Source organism: Gallinula chloropus, assembly GCF_964237585.1.
Source record: "Gallinula chloropus genome assembly, chromosome: 15".
NCBI lineage: Eukaryota > Metazoa > Chordata > Aves > Gruiformes > Rallidae > Gallinula > Gallinula chloropus.
The window spans coordinates 10,864,813-10,881,070 of NC_140100.1; the positions used below are offsets into that span (position 1 = coordinate 10,864,813).

Here is a 16,258-nt window from a genome sequence, read left to right on the forward strand (position 1 = left end):
AATGAGTAACGTTTGTGGTGTTTACATGATGACACGTTGGTGTTCACTTTTTTGTGCTCAAGCTTTGTACAAAAATGTCTTATTTAAAGCTGAAGTCCTTTTTACATTTTCAATTAAAAGGGGACAAAGTAATTATTTTTTCATGCCTATAACTAGGACTGTTGCTAGTTTTCTTTGCCATCTCCAGAGTTTCTCAAGCAGGAAGCTGGGATGCCTGCTAAATCTGACCTGGTCCTTGCAGGGAGGTGACTGCATCACTTTGAAGCATGTGCAGTGAAAATGAGCTGGGTGAGGTGCTTTGGGGGCTTTTTTTGGGTGGGGGAGGGGGTTCAACTTTCCAGTGCAGGTGTCTGCACCAAGGAGATGCTGGCTTAAGAGGGGCCTGTTCTGCCAGAGGGATGAGGGTGGGACCACTCTGTCATTCGCCTCCTTGCACCGAGGCACCAGACCCTGGTCTCTGGGGTTGGACTCAGCACTGCGGACCGCAGTGGGCAGCCAAGGGATGGGCTCCTGCTCTGGGCAGCACTGGCACTGATGTGTATCCTGGTCTGCAAGAGCTATTGCTGAAGGATGCCTGGCTCAAAGGATGCCAAGCTCACTGGTAGTGGGTGAAATACCTCATTAAGAGAAAAGAAAAATTGGCTGCATTCATCCTGCTTAGTAATAGGTTTCATTTTGGTAGTGCTGGAGGCTTTAAATTGAGATGTGAAAGGCACTGACATGAGCACCCACTCACTAGTGCTGCCTCTGGGCCCCTGCTGTAGCTGCTTCCTCTCCCTTGGCTCTGCTGCTCCTCCAGGCAGCAGCTCCCAACTCCTCTGTAAACTGCTGCTCACTCAGGAGTTCAGCACAGGGAACTTGGGGGCTGGAAAGTTGGAGGGATTTAAGTATTCCATTAGTGTATTTAGTTTCTGGAATAGTGTCACCTTTCTCTCAGCCTATTCTACTTCATACCAAGATCCCTTTTTCTCTCAGTCAGACCTTGTAACAAACATTTTTCTTTGTCCGGGGTGCTGGGTGCTCTCCCTGGCCTCCTCCTGCTTGGAAATTTGGTACAACAGGAGAGAGCTGGAGCAGGTGGCACCGGCTGCGAAGCGCAGGGAGGGCTGAAGCTGCTGTGCATCCCCTCATACCGCTGCGGGCAGAGTCTGCGCTCCCAGCTGAACATGTGACACATGGAGCTCGCGCAGGGGTGTGTGTTCCTCAGTGTCCCCTGTCCCTTGTGCAGCCACCTCAGAGCTGCTTTTTTTTCCCTTTTTTGTGTCTGAGGGGTGGGGAGGGTCGGCCAGGGAGGGAGGAGACAGTGGAGACCGGCCAAGCTGCGTGAATCACCAATTCCTCCATCCATGGGCTCAGCACAGACCTTTCCCGGAAAGGAGGTGGCGCCTGTTCCAGGAGCTGGCACAGAGCTTTTCCAGAAATCCATGTGAATCCAGAGAGCTGCTGCAGGTACCACAGTCACTGGGGAAGACAAGGGGCAGGGAGGGCAACGAGCCCGGGTCCCACGTCCCAGGCCACCACTGGCTTACACACAACAGCCCCGGTTGCCCCCAGCTCAGCCTGAGCCTGCCCAGGGCTGGGGCCCACTGCTGCAGCCAGAGGGGGTTTTACCATGAGAGGGTTCAGGCTCTGAGATGCTTTGAAAGGCTTTTATTTTTAGGCTTTGTAAAAGATATGGAGCAAAAGCCTATTGTTCTTACAGGGAGAGCTCTTTACAAAGACATCAATATTTAAAGTAATTAAAAATATCTTCACAAAAGACTTTGCTGAAAAACTTGGCAGTTTAACAAGCGCTCCTCCCTCTGTCATCTTTTATTCCCATCAGACCAAGGCCGGGCTGTGATGTGTGCACGCTGCAACAGAAAGAGGAGGTGGGTTATTTCTGCTGGGGGGAGCCACCCTGCCAGAGAAGCCTGAGCCCCTGAGGGTCAGCACACTGATAAACTGTTTTCTCCTCTCCCCACCCAACAGTCACTCAGCATTCTTTTTAATCAAGAAGCCTCCTCTGGGAAAGACCAATACAGTAACCTGGCTTGGCAAGAACCATCTTCCGAGCCTGGGCTGGAGCTCCCTCCCACCCTGGGCAGCCTGAGCCAGCAGCCAGGGTCTGGGCACCTCATGGATGCAAATGCCTGAATCCTGGTCTGCTGGTGGGATTCACACTCCTGGGTGAGCTGAGGGAAGTAGCAGGTGAGCTTCTGCTGTGTGAGCTTAGTTTGGGATGGGCCTTTGGAAAGGAACTGTAGACCTGCTGGGAAAGGTACGTGGTGTGGGCTGGAACTGCACAGTCGTCCCCCGTCCCCCCCCCCAACCCTTCTGAGGGGCTGGCAGCACAGTACAGTGCTATGGAGCCAGAAATGCTCACAAACAGCATATTTGCCATCACATCTGCAGCAGAGGTCAGAGGACTGCAGGGGGTACCCCCGTGGCCAAGTTAATGTGAGCCTGTGTTTGTGAGCAAAGCCCTCCCAGGGCAGGCCTGGGTCTGGCTGAGAGGGTTTGTCACCAGCGTTACACTGGGACTGCTGGGCCACAGGGTAGTGCTGCAACCCGATTTGTCTCTGGAAGCAAAAGAGAGGGGAGCCCAGCCTGCCTGCTTGGTGAGGCAGAAGAGCTGCTGCCCAGCAGCGCCGTCTCCCTGCTTCTATTTCAGGGCACGCTGTCTGTCTCCAGCAGGAATGGCACCCCTTCTGCTGAAGGGGAACTCAAGCAAGGCTAGATGTGACCTTTATTTGACTGTGTGACCAGTGGCACAGTGTGAGAGCAGAAAGAAGGGGGCTGAGAGAGGAGTGTACCAGTCACTAGGGCCTTGCCCGGGAAAGGTTTAACCTTTCTGGCTAATCATTAAGCAGTGGGTGACTGCAGCAGTTCAGGCCTGGGGCCTGCAATGCAGGCAGCCCACCCACCTGGAAGCATCCCTAATGGCAGCACTGAAGCCCAACTCTAGGACTGGCCCCTTCCCATGGAAGCTGAAGGACTTGGTCAAAGTGTTCTGGTTTTCCCAGCGTGTCCCTGAGGCAGGAGCCTGGCCACAAACCGCCTCCTCCATCAGCTACGGCCGAGGCATGTACAGCAGGGGTGCTGCACGGCCGAGCTGGTACATGGTGCTGGGCTGCAGGAGTGGGGTGATTGTAAAAACAAACCCCCAGCACCCACAGAAGGGGCTGTGGTGGGAACTGCTTCCTTCTCTCCCTGGCACACAAACTGGCCTTGCTGTCAATAGGGAGGAGCCCTCCAACCTGGCAAGGGAGGTGAAAATGTGTAACTAATCAACTCTACGCACACAGCCTTGGCTCCTCTGGACTGCCAGCTGCATCTGTGGCTTCAGCACTTGTGCTTGGTCCTGATCAGGCCTCGGGGCAGAACTTACTGCTCAGGCTTTACTGGCCAGACACTAAAGTCAGACTGAAGGAGTGCAACTCCTTCAGGCCTTCTCTTGGGCCTCTGCCCGAGATAAAAATGTTCAGCTATGTATTTTCCTTGGCTTTTTTAAAAATAGGTGGCAAGTTACCTGTTCACTCCAGGGAAGAGGACAATGCACAGGGTGTTATTCTGCAGACTTCTGTAGAGCTTTTTGATCCGGTGGTCTAACTTCCTCACCTCCCTCCTCAGCTCCTGCTCCTGTGTAGCACAGTATAAGCATTAACGCCCAATTCAGCTCTGTAGCAATCACACAGCAAAGTGTGTGGGTGGAAGCTGACCCTTGGGCAGCACCAGGGAGACCCATGTGCCCTACTCAAAGGGCACCGTGGCTTCCTCCAGTAACGACCAGAGCTCCAACTGGAGCTGTTCTTCCCTGTAGGGCTACACAGCTGGTCACCATCCTCCACCTCCCACAGCACTTGCTACACTGGTACACAGTGGTAAACTTCAGGAGGTAAGCTTCAGTCCCAGAGTAGCAACACAGGAGACCCTTCAGTTACACACAGCAGACTCCCAAGCCTGTGCAGCTCCCAGCTCCCAGGGCAGTCCCTCCTTGCTAAGGGTACTGAACATCAGCGTAGCCTCCAACTCACCGAGTGCCAGAGCTGCTCTGTTGTCTCACACACCCTGTCTCTTCCTTGCTCCCCAGGGCTGTGGTTCATCTGCCGAATCCATCTCCAGAGGTGACCTGAAGTGAGAGCGTTCCTGCTCCGTAGTTTGCTGCCCTTCAGGATCCATCCATTTAGCACTTCAAGGGCTTCCACCGCACTCTGTGACCTCTGGAATTCTGAGACACACAGACAAGAGGAACATGCTGTGGTGGTGATGTTGCTGCCCTGTTCCTTGGCACCTCTAGCACAGGGTGAAAGGTAAGGAGCAGCAGGAAGATGGGAAATCACTGTAGCAAGCAGATCCTCATCTTGCTACAGGGAAACATCAGGCTGTAGACATGCCAGTTAACCACTGGAGCACTCATCTGGTTGGTCTCACCTTTCAGAGCCAATTACTTGTCTCTGTGAAGCTGCACCCAGCCAGCTCTCACCCTGAGGTACTGCAGCCAGTGAACTATCCTTTACTCTAAGTAGAGGCCATCTTTTTTTAAGCATTTAAATATTTAGCTGTACACTGCCTCTCCAGACAATACCTGCTTTCACTGGAGTATTTTAAATACCACCACTCTGTGCCCAGACGAGTTCCAGTAGGTCTGGCTGTGTCTGTGTAAAGTCCCAAGAGCAGCTGAGTGACCTTATGCGAAGGAAATAAGCAGGCTGTAGGCGAAGCTACTTACTGAGGAAACAGCAGTTCCTGTGCTTGCCAGTCTGGAGATTCTTTGGCAGGAACAGTGTTTGCAGGTCTTTCAACTGGCTGAATTCCTCCTGCAAGTCTGTCTCCGTTACTGACTTCTTTAGACCCGCCACATAAATCACACCTTCATTTTCTACATCCAGTTCTAGTTCCTTTATCAGAACATCACAGTCCAGCACTGCTGCAGTGACGGGTCTCTGGACCTGGGGGGGGGGTTCAGCAGGACAAACACAGCCTATCAGCCCGAGTTCTCAGCTTCTCTTTTAGATGATATCCCCCATTCCTGAAACTTGACAAGCTATTCCATTCTCCCCCATCCTGAACACAAAAAAAACCCAGCTAACTTGGTCATGAACTGGGACGAGATCATGTTTGCAGTGCAGAAACACTACGATGTTAGGAACCCCATACTTTGTATAATGACATTTTAACACCCTGCTACTCGGGGCTCTCTTTTAAAGCAGCAGTTAGAGGTCAGAATGCTTTCTAACACCCTCCTGCTGCCAGGCAGAGAGGAAGAAAGAGAGGACTAGAACCATTTCCTTTCTGTTAGTGGCCTTAAGCCATCCAGGGACGGGGAGATGGGAACAGCACCACCAGCCAGTGTTTGCCCAGGCGCTGTACCATGTGTGGGTGTCCAGAGACCTACTGGATGCTGCTCCTGTGCTTGAGGTAACAAGAGGCTTTTGCTGGGTGTGTTGTTTACCTTAACACAGGATCCTGCTATCTGAGCTCCGTTGAGGCTTTCCACAGCAAGCTGGGCAGCTTCCAGCACTTCATACTGGATACACACATAGGGCTTGAAACAGAACAGTAAGATACTTCAGGGTTCTCAGTAAGACACATTAGCCTTCCCTTCCTGAAGGTCAGGGCTCAATAAAGTTGAGGGTTTTTTAAAAAATAGAATATACATAAGTTTTTGGGGATAATGTATGTAGCACTCCATATACTGTAGTTGTTGAAAACAGACTTGAATTAGCTTGTCAGTTAACGATAGCTTTTCTTTTTTCCCTGGCCATTAAGGGCCAGGGTATCACTTCTCTTCAGGGACAAAAAGCATCTCAGTGTTTAAAGTCCTCTAGCTTGAACAGCACAGTGAAGCCATGTGAGCCATGTTCCTTCCTGGCACTGTGCAGAGCAGCGTTTGGATACCCTGAAGTGCTGTAGCTGGTGACTGAACATGAGGAGAAAGCCCTAAACAGCATAAACCGGCACCGTAGAGGCTCCAACCCTTTCCAGAACTGTCCCAGGCCTTCCCTGCCTGCCAGCGTGATGCTCCGAGCGCTCCTCACCTGCTGAGTGTCAGTTACCACTGTAACAGACCGGATTGGGCCACACCTCCCAAATTCTTTTCTCACAGACTTCAGGCAAAAGCTGTCTGCAAAAGGACCTGCGTAAATTGTCAGCATGTCAGTCAGCTTGCTCCTCACCTGTAGGAACAGAGATTAGAGGCGGAACTTCACAAAGCAAGGGAACTAACTACTTGGTGCCTCCAGATCAATAATTTCTCTTTCCAGGCTCAGCAACAAAGATTATCCTGAGAAAAAAAATAGTACCTTGTCACAAAGTCCAGCGAGGAGGCGAGATGTGACATACTCTGGACCCAGACTGAACTGAATGATGCTGAATGTGGATAGCGGAACAGCTGCTAAGGCTCTCTGAAGAATCTGGAGGGAAAGAACGTCAAAGCTCAAGGAGGTACAAGACAGAGCAGAAGCTCTGCAGTGAAACTTAATTCCCAACTTTAATTTTCATGAATGTCCAAGGAAGCCCTCAGGCAGAATTCTCCTTTAGTGAGTCAGGGGAGGATGTAGAGGATCAAAGCGCTTCCGAAATGTTGAAATGGGTTTAGTGAAGCTGCTCTTAACACGGCTGCAACAGTCCCATCAGTCAGCTTTTGAAACCAGGACTCATCTGCCCACCCCCAGAACAAGAACAACTTTGAACTACTTTGATGCTTGTTTAGACCAACCCACTCTCAGTCCATTCACCTGTTTGTTTGACGTGCTCAGGTTACTCTGACAGAGGCCAGAAGAGTCTAGTTCCTGTCTGCCCAAAAGGAGGGGCTTCTGGCCCGCCACCTGCAAGCAGCCTAAAAAACTAGCAGAGAGAAGCAAGCAGTGAATCACGGTGCTGAGCAATATGGTGAATTAAAAGCTTTCAAGTGCTTGTCAGCGACAAATGACACAGCTCATTAAAGACATTTGAAAGAATATTCTTATCCTCCTCATCAAAAGAAGCCTAGAAAATGCTCTGGGAAATTTAAGATGCAACTTCTGAGAGTTTTTCAGTGCTATACTGTAACTATTCATGTCTCTCTGAAGATCCTGATGGTGTCTGAAAAACATAACACACTTCTTCAGCTTTCCTGAGGCTTCAGCTGAAGGATAAACATACACATCTGAGAATCTTCTTACCATGTTTTGGGTAAATGTGGAGGCTCATTCCACTGCTGCTGGACCTGACATCCCTGTGGCTGTGATGCAGCTTTGTTCTGTGAGGCCGCAGCCAGTTTCTCAGTTGTCAGAAGCATCTCCAAGTTTAGTTCTGCTACCTTGGGGAAGGAAGAAGATTAGTAGTTGGCTTTCATCTCAGCTAATTGTAGCTAACCAAAAAAGCATGTGCTTTCTCTGTGCGTCACCTAGACACACTCCACAGCAGTGAAGAAACACAGGCATTCACTGCTTGCCTTATTATCTTCTGTTGTCATTTCCAAGCAAGCAGCACTCGCAGCGTCAGCCAGCAATCATCTCCCAAAAAGTTCTCTCAGAAATCAACACACAAGCAAGAGACTCATCAAACAGGCTGAATCATTGCCACAACATACAAGGTCTCCCACTTCTTTTATCTGGAAAATGACAGGCACTCCTGTGAGCTGGAAATGTCTGAATCCTTCACCCAACACTCGGCTTCAGGACCTGCAGCAATGCTGATTCATGTTTGAGGCCTGAAACACTAATGCTCCAGGTTACTAAGCTACCTGGAAGTAACAAAAGCTGTCAGAATTGAGGCCTCTATCACAGCTTTGTTTTCTCTTTTCAAACAACAAGAGGACAGGCAGGAGTTTTTAGTTTTGTTTTGGCTTTTTCCCTCTATAAGCACAACTTGTACATTCTGCAATTAAGGACAGAAATCTTAATTAGCTCTAGGTACCTTTGTTGGTCCTTGCTCAATAAAGAACTGAGCCAATTCCAGTGCAGCTCTAGCATCTTCCACGGGATCATGCCCAATATTCCATTCACACTGAATCTCCTTCCTAGGGCACCAAAATTAGGTGTACAGGCAGGTTATCCATTTCCCCACACTGACCAACATCCTGTCTTTTCTAAACTGGGTCCTTTTCAAGCAAAACTTTTCCCCTCTCCAAAAAGGATTTCAGCTCTGTGCAGCAGCCCTCTTGTGAAACGTTCCCATAAGTTACGCTACTATCCAGTGGTAGCCAGTACACAGAGGAGTATGATTTAAGTCAGTAAATGGTACTTTAATACATCCCATTCTTTCTTTCTTCCTATCTAAAACAGATCTCCTTTGTATGAGCCAGTGTGTCTCTCTTGTGCTAGAATTCAGTACTGCTACAGCCCTGCAGGAAAGCGAGTCCTGTGAGGCCTCAAAACTGGCTGGGTCACAGCGCCCCAGCTTGCTCAAAGACAGGCCCATTTATCACACTGCCTGATGCTTCATGCAGGCAGTGAATCCTCCTTTACCTCATCTATTTGCACAGCCTACTCCTTTCTTTTGTATTTTAGTGAGAGGGGAAAGAAGATAATTCTGGTGTTACGAGTGGAAGAGCAAGACCCTGTGACCCACCACAACAGGTTCTAGTATTTCCCATAATAATACAGTGATCTTACCCCAAAACAGCCTTGGCTAGGAATTTTAACTTAAATCTTCGACCTTCATTTCTGGCAAAGAGCAAGGAAGTGTCAATAACACTGGTGTGGATCATCTGGAGGAGAGAAAACAGCACCAGTTTAATTTAAGACCAGCAGTCAGATAGGATGGGGCAGTAACTCCACTGGTATCTGTGTCTCTGCCCTCACAGCTGCCACCACTCCACAAACAGGGATAATGAAACAAGCCCAACTTCCTTTTCTAATTCTCTACTGGAAAGATCTTGATTGTGTTAGAAAGATTAACAGGGATTCAAGCACTTCAGGTTGGTGAAATTAGATCTAGGAGAACTTCAGTGCTTCCTGTGACAGAGCTACCAAAGGCAGCTGGCTGAACTGAGCAGAGACAAAGCTGCTGTTGCCACCGGGTCTGTGTCTGGACAGAGCCCTCTCTTTGGTTGGGTTTGAGCAGCCCCTTGCAAGTTTTATAGATGTAAGGAGAGTCTGTCTCTTAAATCCTTACAGACATTCAGAATAAAAGGCAATTAACAAGCAGAGGAATTGTTTATGAGTAAAATACTGTTAAAGGCATACTCACTTCCAAGGCCTGAAGATCAGCATTTAAAGAATGACCCACCAATACTGCGTCCCTGGGAAGCAATTTTTTTAGCCTGGTTTGGATGTCTGCCAGTCTTGTTTTCACTGGAAGAAGCATTTGCCTTGTGATTCCTGAGAATCTTCAAAAAAAAAAGTTGGATGAGGTAAGAGCAACACATCAGCACCAGCGTCTGCTGGAGAGTATTACAAGCAGGGCATGTAAAACATCAACTCAGAGTAACTAATGACAGAATACTATTTACTGTCTTCTGCTCTGACACAAGAGGATCTACTGTAGGTATATTAAATTCTGATGCTGCTACAGCTGTTTATGAAGTTTCTCTCTCTCAAGTAAAACTTATGCTTAACTGATGCAGTTCTTGGCGTCTGGCAGCACAGGGGAAGGAATACTGCAAGACCAATGGTGGAAGGAGATACTTCCAAGTAACTGCAGGGGATTGGCACGTCACCTCCTGGATAGAGCTGGGAAGGTTTTGCCTGGTTTTCTTACAATCCTGAGCCCAGGTCTCTGAAAGCTGACCAGCTGCTCTGTTCAACTTTTACAGATGAGCGGAGATGTGGACTGTGGTCCTGTACTTTGTTTTATAGCCAACAGTGAAGAGTAACTTGTGCTGTGCATCACTAATCTGTGCCAGAAATCTCCTAGAACATGGCAGAACCACACTACCACTGCCTCACTTCATGGGGACGAGGTAGCAGAGGATGTACATCATGGTGGTTATTCTCATCACATAGCAAGAACTGTATTCCTGGCACCAAGTAAAACTCAGCAGACATCTGTGCAAAGCAAAGCCTTCTGCAAGGTCCCCTGTAACAGGTCTAATTTGAAAGGGCTGCAGCTCTTTAAAACAAAAAGAAGCTTATGTGCAAGTCACCTGGTGCGGTAGTTCACTACTGTGCTTTCAGGTTTGACCAGCTCGTTCAGGAGGCAGCGACCCTGCGCATCCACCAGCGAGATCCGCGTGACTGCGTTCCCTTTTGTAGTCAGGCACTGTCAGGAAGCAGCAGAGGCAGCTGGTCAATTGACATGATGCTGCCACTCCAAAGCCTCAGCTAACATCTGCTTTGGCTGCAGCCAGCATCACTACTATGGAGTTATTCGACTTAGAGGTCTACCACTCACAGCTTGTTGTTTCATATTGTAACACGCTTTGTTGTAGCTGTTAAAATGCCCCCCACAAGCACGGCAAACACAGGCAAGCACAGCACAAAGAAAAGCATTGTGAAGAGGTGCTGATTTCACAGGATCTGTCTGTGCTCTGCTGAGCTGTCACCTCCCCAGAGAGCATCCTCACCACAAGTGTACAATTTAAAACAGAGCCCAGGTTGTATCATTAAGTTACTCAATGTGGATGCCCAACAGACATCACTGCAAGCTCAAATCTTCAACCTGAGCTCAAGATACCATTTCTGGCTGCAGCCAGACCCCCTTCCTGAGTGCTTCCCATGGCTGCATCAGCCCTGGTACCACCAATGGAGGGACTGGCAGCTGATACTAATATATTGGAAGAGGCTTAGCAAACAGAGGGGGTGCTTGGCTCACTGTGGAACAGCTGGTATGTCTGTGGTTGCTTGGTGATACTTTGTAAGGCCACACATTTTTACCATTTCACAATCCAGACCAAAGAGGGGGCTGCTGTCCGTCCTCTGCTGATCGCACTCTGTACACACATAGCTCCTGTATTTAGGGGAGCCTGGAACAAAAAGACCCCCACGAATCAGAAACAGACTTCTCTCCTGTAAATCTCATCACGTCTCTTATATGACCAAACATGACCAACTGTCAGAATTTAAAGAAACCCCAACAAACCAACCAAAAGCCCTGAAAAACTGACCTTTTATGGGATAGTCATATCTTTTCTGCTCTTCTAAAGATAGAGTGTAGCTCGTAAGCCCTTGTTTTTTGGCTCCATATTTCTGGATGATGGGATCACATTGCAGGTCTGGGCTTTCAGGAACACATTCACTGCTGGTGGAAGTCAAACCTGTGGAATAGAGAAGCATCCATCAAGCTCAGACAGCACTGGACTTCCAGTCAGTTTGTGTGTTACTGTGCACACTACAGGGATATGCTGTTTCAAAGGGAAACGCTGCCTGGAACAACAGACTGGTGAGACAGACAGACAGACCTGTCTACCTGCAGCTGTGTTGTTTTTTTTTTTTTAAATATATATATTTATCTCCAGTTTATCTATCATTCATTGTGCATATATACACACACAATACACATTATGTATAGGTAACTCTATATACACAGCACTATATATAATATATGTAGTAGATATACTATACACATCATACACTTGCTACTCAGGACACTCGAGTCTTTCCCCAGTTCAGCTACTGACACTGCTGGCTGATTCAGAAGCACGTCACATCACAAGTCTGTATCTCACATTCCTTTCCAAAAGAGAAACAACAAACTCTGCTTGTAAGCACAACATCATCATCTGTTACTTCAGCTAAGCTGGAAAGGGAGGTCTCTCTTTTGGGGTCTTTTTCCCCCTCCCTTCTCTGTCTCCCGTAAGCATTATCGGGACAAGATGTGCTGCAAGTGTGGCTCACAGAGAAGCAAGCACCGAGCTGAGAGCAGAACTCACAGCTGCACAGGGTTAAGTTATTCTGCAGGTGACTCTCTGGAGATTGCACTTAAAAGAAAAATATACCTGACATCTCAGATCTGCGACTGTGCAGTGGGTTTACAGTCAGGATGCTAGAGGACTTTGTCAATACACTGAAAGTAACAGCTGCTCATTCTCCCATTTAGGACTTGGATTCTTTGTTACACTTCTAACAATTTCAGTGAAGCTCTCATTGTAGTCTCTTGCAGGTTTTGTACAAGCCTGTTGGATTACAATCACCTCTATAAAGAGTGTAAAAATAGGAGATCAGTCGTCAACACACCCATTCTTTACCTTGATTCGCTGCTCAGTAAAGAAAACTAAGAAAAGAGAAACTACTTAGCTGGGATCTAATTTATCTCTCTCTATCTTTTGTTAGATACATTTTAGAATAAAATAATCACAAAATGGGTAACAATGTGTCAGGATTTTGGATTAAACATCCAGGAAAGATTAAAAATCTTTCTCTCTGCTTATTGCATTTACTTGTGACACTAAGCCAACAGAGTAACTGACCTAGCTGGGGTAACCAGTCTCGTGTTTTAAGCCACCACGTTTTCCTCTGTAAAGGAATCCCAGCATAGTGGCAGGATGCAAGGTCAGATATTACTGTTGAAAGTGAGTCGCTGTGGTTAAAAGAGACGATGCAAAACCAGGCAAGATACCTTGGGCAGGGTTCTGGGGCTTCGGGTTTGCTCCTTCTCCACACAGGCTGGCTAGGAAGTTAGTGGAAGGTGTTAATGTGAATCTCTGAAAAGACAGATGTGTTAAGAGGATTTGAAACAGAAGCAGAAATATCAGGCAAATTAAATGCTTCCCAATCCACAAACCAGCCACATTTAGAGGAAGATGGTAAAGAAGAGGTGGAAATACATTTGGTGTTGTCCCAAGGCTGAAAAAACCCTCAGCACAAACCAAGCCTGTTTTAATGACAGAGGATACAGGATTCCTTACACTAAGGGACAACTTTGCCTTGCCTGATATAATCAAGAAGGCAAATCTCCAAACTACCTTTGATAAAAATTAAAGCAAGTTCCAGGCTTTCCAGCTAAGTTGGGATTTGGATTTGCTGTAGTTCAGACAAAGTCTGGAAGGAAGTGCTTCTTTCTTCCTTCAAAAATGCTGCTTGTAACTCCAAAAATTGTAACATTCCTTTCAATGATCTTCTGGGGAAATGGGAGAAACTTGACACAAAGAGCAAATGTTACAAGTGAGGATTTTCAACCAGTGGGAATGGCATAACTCTACTGAGAGTCTCCTCCCTCACTCAGAGTGAAATCCAAATTCATCAAGATATTTTTAATTTGATTGGCATCCTGCAGATGTGGGAAGCATCAGAGGACTGAAACATCAATACATGTTTCACCTGGTAAGGCTTCAAAGACGTAAGGCTTGAAAACCTGTTTCTAGTATCAAAGCCCAGGCCTTTGTTCTGAGCTGGCAAAGGCTACAAACAGATCCTCTCATTAGCTTGCTTTGAGAGTCAGGTGGCCACTTCCTTTTGGGAAAGGCAGTAACTTCACTGCAGTGATTAATGCTTGTGACATGGTTTCAGCATGGGGAGAGGTTCAGAAGGCAGCAGGACAGTTTGGGGACTCACATGCCGGAAGAGTCTTCTGAGGTGTTTGAACTGCAAATAGAATTTGTAGAAATGGAGTTGGCTGGTTTCACACAGAACAACAACCACCACACCAGCCAGGTGGCTCTGGTGATAAATACGGCACCAGCTGCAGTTAAAAAAAAAAAAGAGAGAAAAGGTAAAAAAATAAATCAAAGCAAATCAATTATCTACACCCAAACCTGGAACCAGCCCAGCTTTTAAGTCAGCAAATGGCAAAGTGCCAAATGACTTCAGTGAGAAGAGGCTTTAGAGCTTATCTCACACAGCCACATATTCCTGGAAACAGCGTAATATGGGAGGCAGAGAAGAATGAGTTATAGCAAAATGCTGCTGCAGTGCCATCACTAGGCACTTACAGCTCATTTATATGCATCAGAACGTGAACACACACGAGTAACTTCAGCTGTAGTGATGTGGTCTAGTGAATTACTGTGTCAGGAAAGAGATTCACAAAACCATTTTCTATTCACTACTAAAAATCCAACGTGGGCTCATTTTTGCCTTTAGTTTCATGTCAAGATTCATTGTATTTCACTGTATTTTCCCATCTGAGGTTATGCATCCTTTCCCTTCCATCCTTGAGAAGTTGCCCAAAAAAAGGGCAAAAAGTGATGAAAATGTTTTTGCTAAACAGCTCTGGAACACTCTGTCTCAATTATATCTGCCATGAAACCTGTTAACATTGCCTGAGTTAGGTTTTTTAACATGGTATTTCATTTCTCAGTGCACCAAGCTTCTTCAGTGCCACAAAATTGTTTATTTTTTGCTAACTGCATGAAACAGAACTATAAACTGACAGTGTTTTGGTCAGAAGAATTCTGGTCTCTAGCCAAGCCCAACAACTGTATCTCCATAATACAGGCTGCCATTATCGTAACCACCTTGCCAAGATTCCAAAACCAGCACGGCCAATATGCCTTTAGGTAGGTTTTGACAGCACACGAGGACACAAGGTAGGGTTGATTCCCAAACAGAACAGTGTTTGCTGTACCTGGGTTGTGTTGCATTGTGGCATTTCCCCAAAGCTGCATATTTTAACAGCTCATACAGCTGGTCCGGGCTGATCTCACTGTCCTCACCCAATAAAGCTGCTGACAAGCGAGATGACTTTTCCTGTAAGAAAGGAAGTGCTAGTAAGGAAAGGCTTTATGGAATCACACAAGTTCATGGAAAAGGAAGCGAATTACAGGAGAAAAGGAAACTATTGACTAGTCAGATGCAATCAGCTACACTTAAAATAACTCCTCCACTCCTTATGGGCAAAGGTTTCCTCTCAGATCACACTTTGATATAAAATTTACGATTAGCATTTCAGTAAGGCAGGTACTCTAACATCACAGGTGTGTTTAATAAACATCAGTGTAAGCAGATGTACGCTGTGAAGAGACCCAAGTTTGCCAACATGATGCTCTGCTCTCTCATTCAAGGGTCACGTGCAGCCACTTCAGGTAAGGTCTTGCTGAAACCTGTTTATTTTGCTTAGGTTGATGGGTTTGCTGACCCCCCACAGGGAAGAGTTCTGGTAAAATCCCAGGAAACTCCAGAAGAAAGCATGGAGCAGACGGAGACTGTGCCACAACTGCTCCTTACAGCTAAATTCACAAGTCCTCCCAAAAGCTGTTCAGCAAGTAAATGCCTGACCTTGGAGACCTCCACTGAGCACATGGCCTGTTCCAATGGAGTTCCTCTGATCCATAAAAAGTGTAAAGATACTAAGTTTTGGTTTATGTGATGAGAAGACATCATGGCAAACCAGGGAAAGGAAAAAAAGGCCATGGAACACTACCGAGCATCGAATCCCACATGTAGGATAAACAAATACCCAGTGCTGTGCTTTCCCCATGGGCCAACAAGCCTCATGCCCATTAATTCTGGGAGAGCCTGCCCACGTGGGGTTGAACCTGTGCACTTGCAAAGCCATTTGCCGTTGGGTAAAGAGGTGACAACCTTTGAGGCTGGTTAAGAATCATCTGGTCCTACAGGTGGTGTAATTGCTAACATCTCTTGTGCTAAATTAGACAAATGACACCATTGTTTTCAACATGGCCTCATTAGAGCTTCACAAAGGAGCCCCAACCAAACGGCTCCAGCTCCCTTTCGCCAGGCAAAGGCTCCCTGCCAGCCGCAGGCGTCTCTTCTGGGTAAAACCGGGGCGGATCTCGCAGGAACGGTCGCTCGCCCCACGCTGGGCACCGGGGATGCTGTAACCTGGCTCGGGAAGGAGCTCCGAGGAGGCTGAAACCTGGGGCCGGGCGTGCAGGCACAACGCCCCGCCAGGACCTGGAACAAGAGGCCCCAGAGGGGACACCCGCTGTCCCGAGAAGCGCCCAGCGCTCCCAACGGGCCCGGTTCCGCGTCTCGGAGCAGGAGCCGTTGTTATCCCGGGCCAGGCCGCGATCTGCTGCCCGTCCGGCCCGCCCACGCTGAGCTCACCTCGGGGCCCCGGTCGCTGCCATCCGCCTTCCTCCTCTTCTTCCCAGCCGGCTGCCGCTCCGCGCCGTCCTCGGCGGGCCTTTTGTACCCGTTCAGGCAGTCAGCCTTTGCCATGGCCTAGACGGAAGAGCCGCGGGGTCAGGCCCGACCCGGGCGCCGGCCGCTCCGCGCCAGGCCCCGCCGCCGGCCTACGGCCGGGGATCCCCAGGCAGTACCGGGAGGCAGGGGCTGGCCCGCGGCCCGACGCCGCAGCGCCGATCCCCAACCCCCCTCCCGCCCCCGGTCCCCCGCGGAGGAGCCCCGGCCTCAGAACCCACCTCGGTCACGCCAGACTCCCCCCAGAGCACGCCGCCTCGGCACGCAGCTACCTAGGCCTGTACGGGGGCAAGGCCAGAGCAGCCGATCCG

At 48.3% G+C, this 16,258-nt stretch overlaps 1 protein-coding gene across 1 annotated transcript; it reads right to left on the reverse strand.

Moving 5' to 3' along the window:
- Nucleotides 1-1,663: 1,663 nt before the first annotated feature.
- On the reverse strand, nt 1,664-15,965 carry REXO5 (RNA exonuclease 5; the record flags this gene model as incomplete). The annotated part of the gene is made up of 19 exons (XM_084271180.1): nt 1,664-1,853; nt 3,512-3,621; nt 4,017-4,210; nt 4,712-4,931; nt 5,435-5,527; nt 6,021-6,158; nt 6,285-6,395; nt 6,720-6,828; nt 7,146-7,282; nt 7,882-7,984; nt 8,580-8,674; nt 9,157-9,295; nt 10,052-10,167; nt 10,782-10,870; nt 11,012-11,161; nt 12,463-12,547; nt 13,398-13,524; nt 14,410-14,531; nt 15,852-15,965. 19 exons carry the CDS (start codon nt 15,963-15,965, stop codon nt 1,784-1,786), a joined length of 2,322 nt encoding a protein of 773 aa, XP_084127306.1. The 3' UTR covers nt 1,664-1,783.
- Between the last annotated feature and the right edge of the window lie 293 nt (nt 15,966-16,258).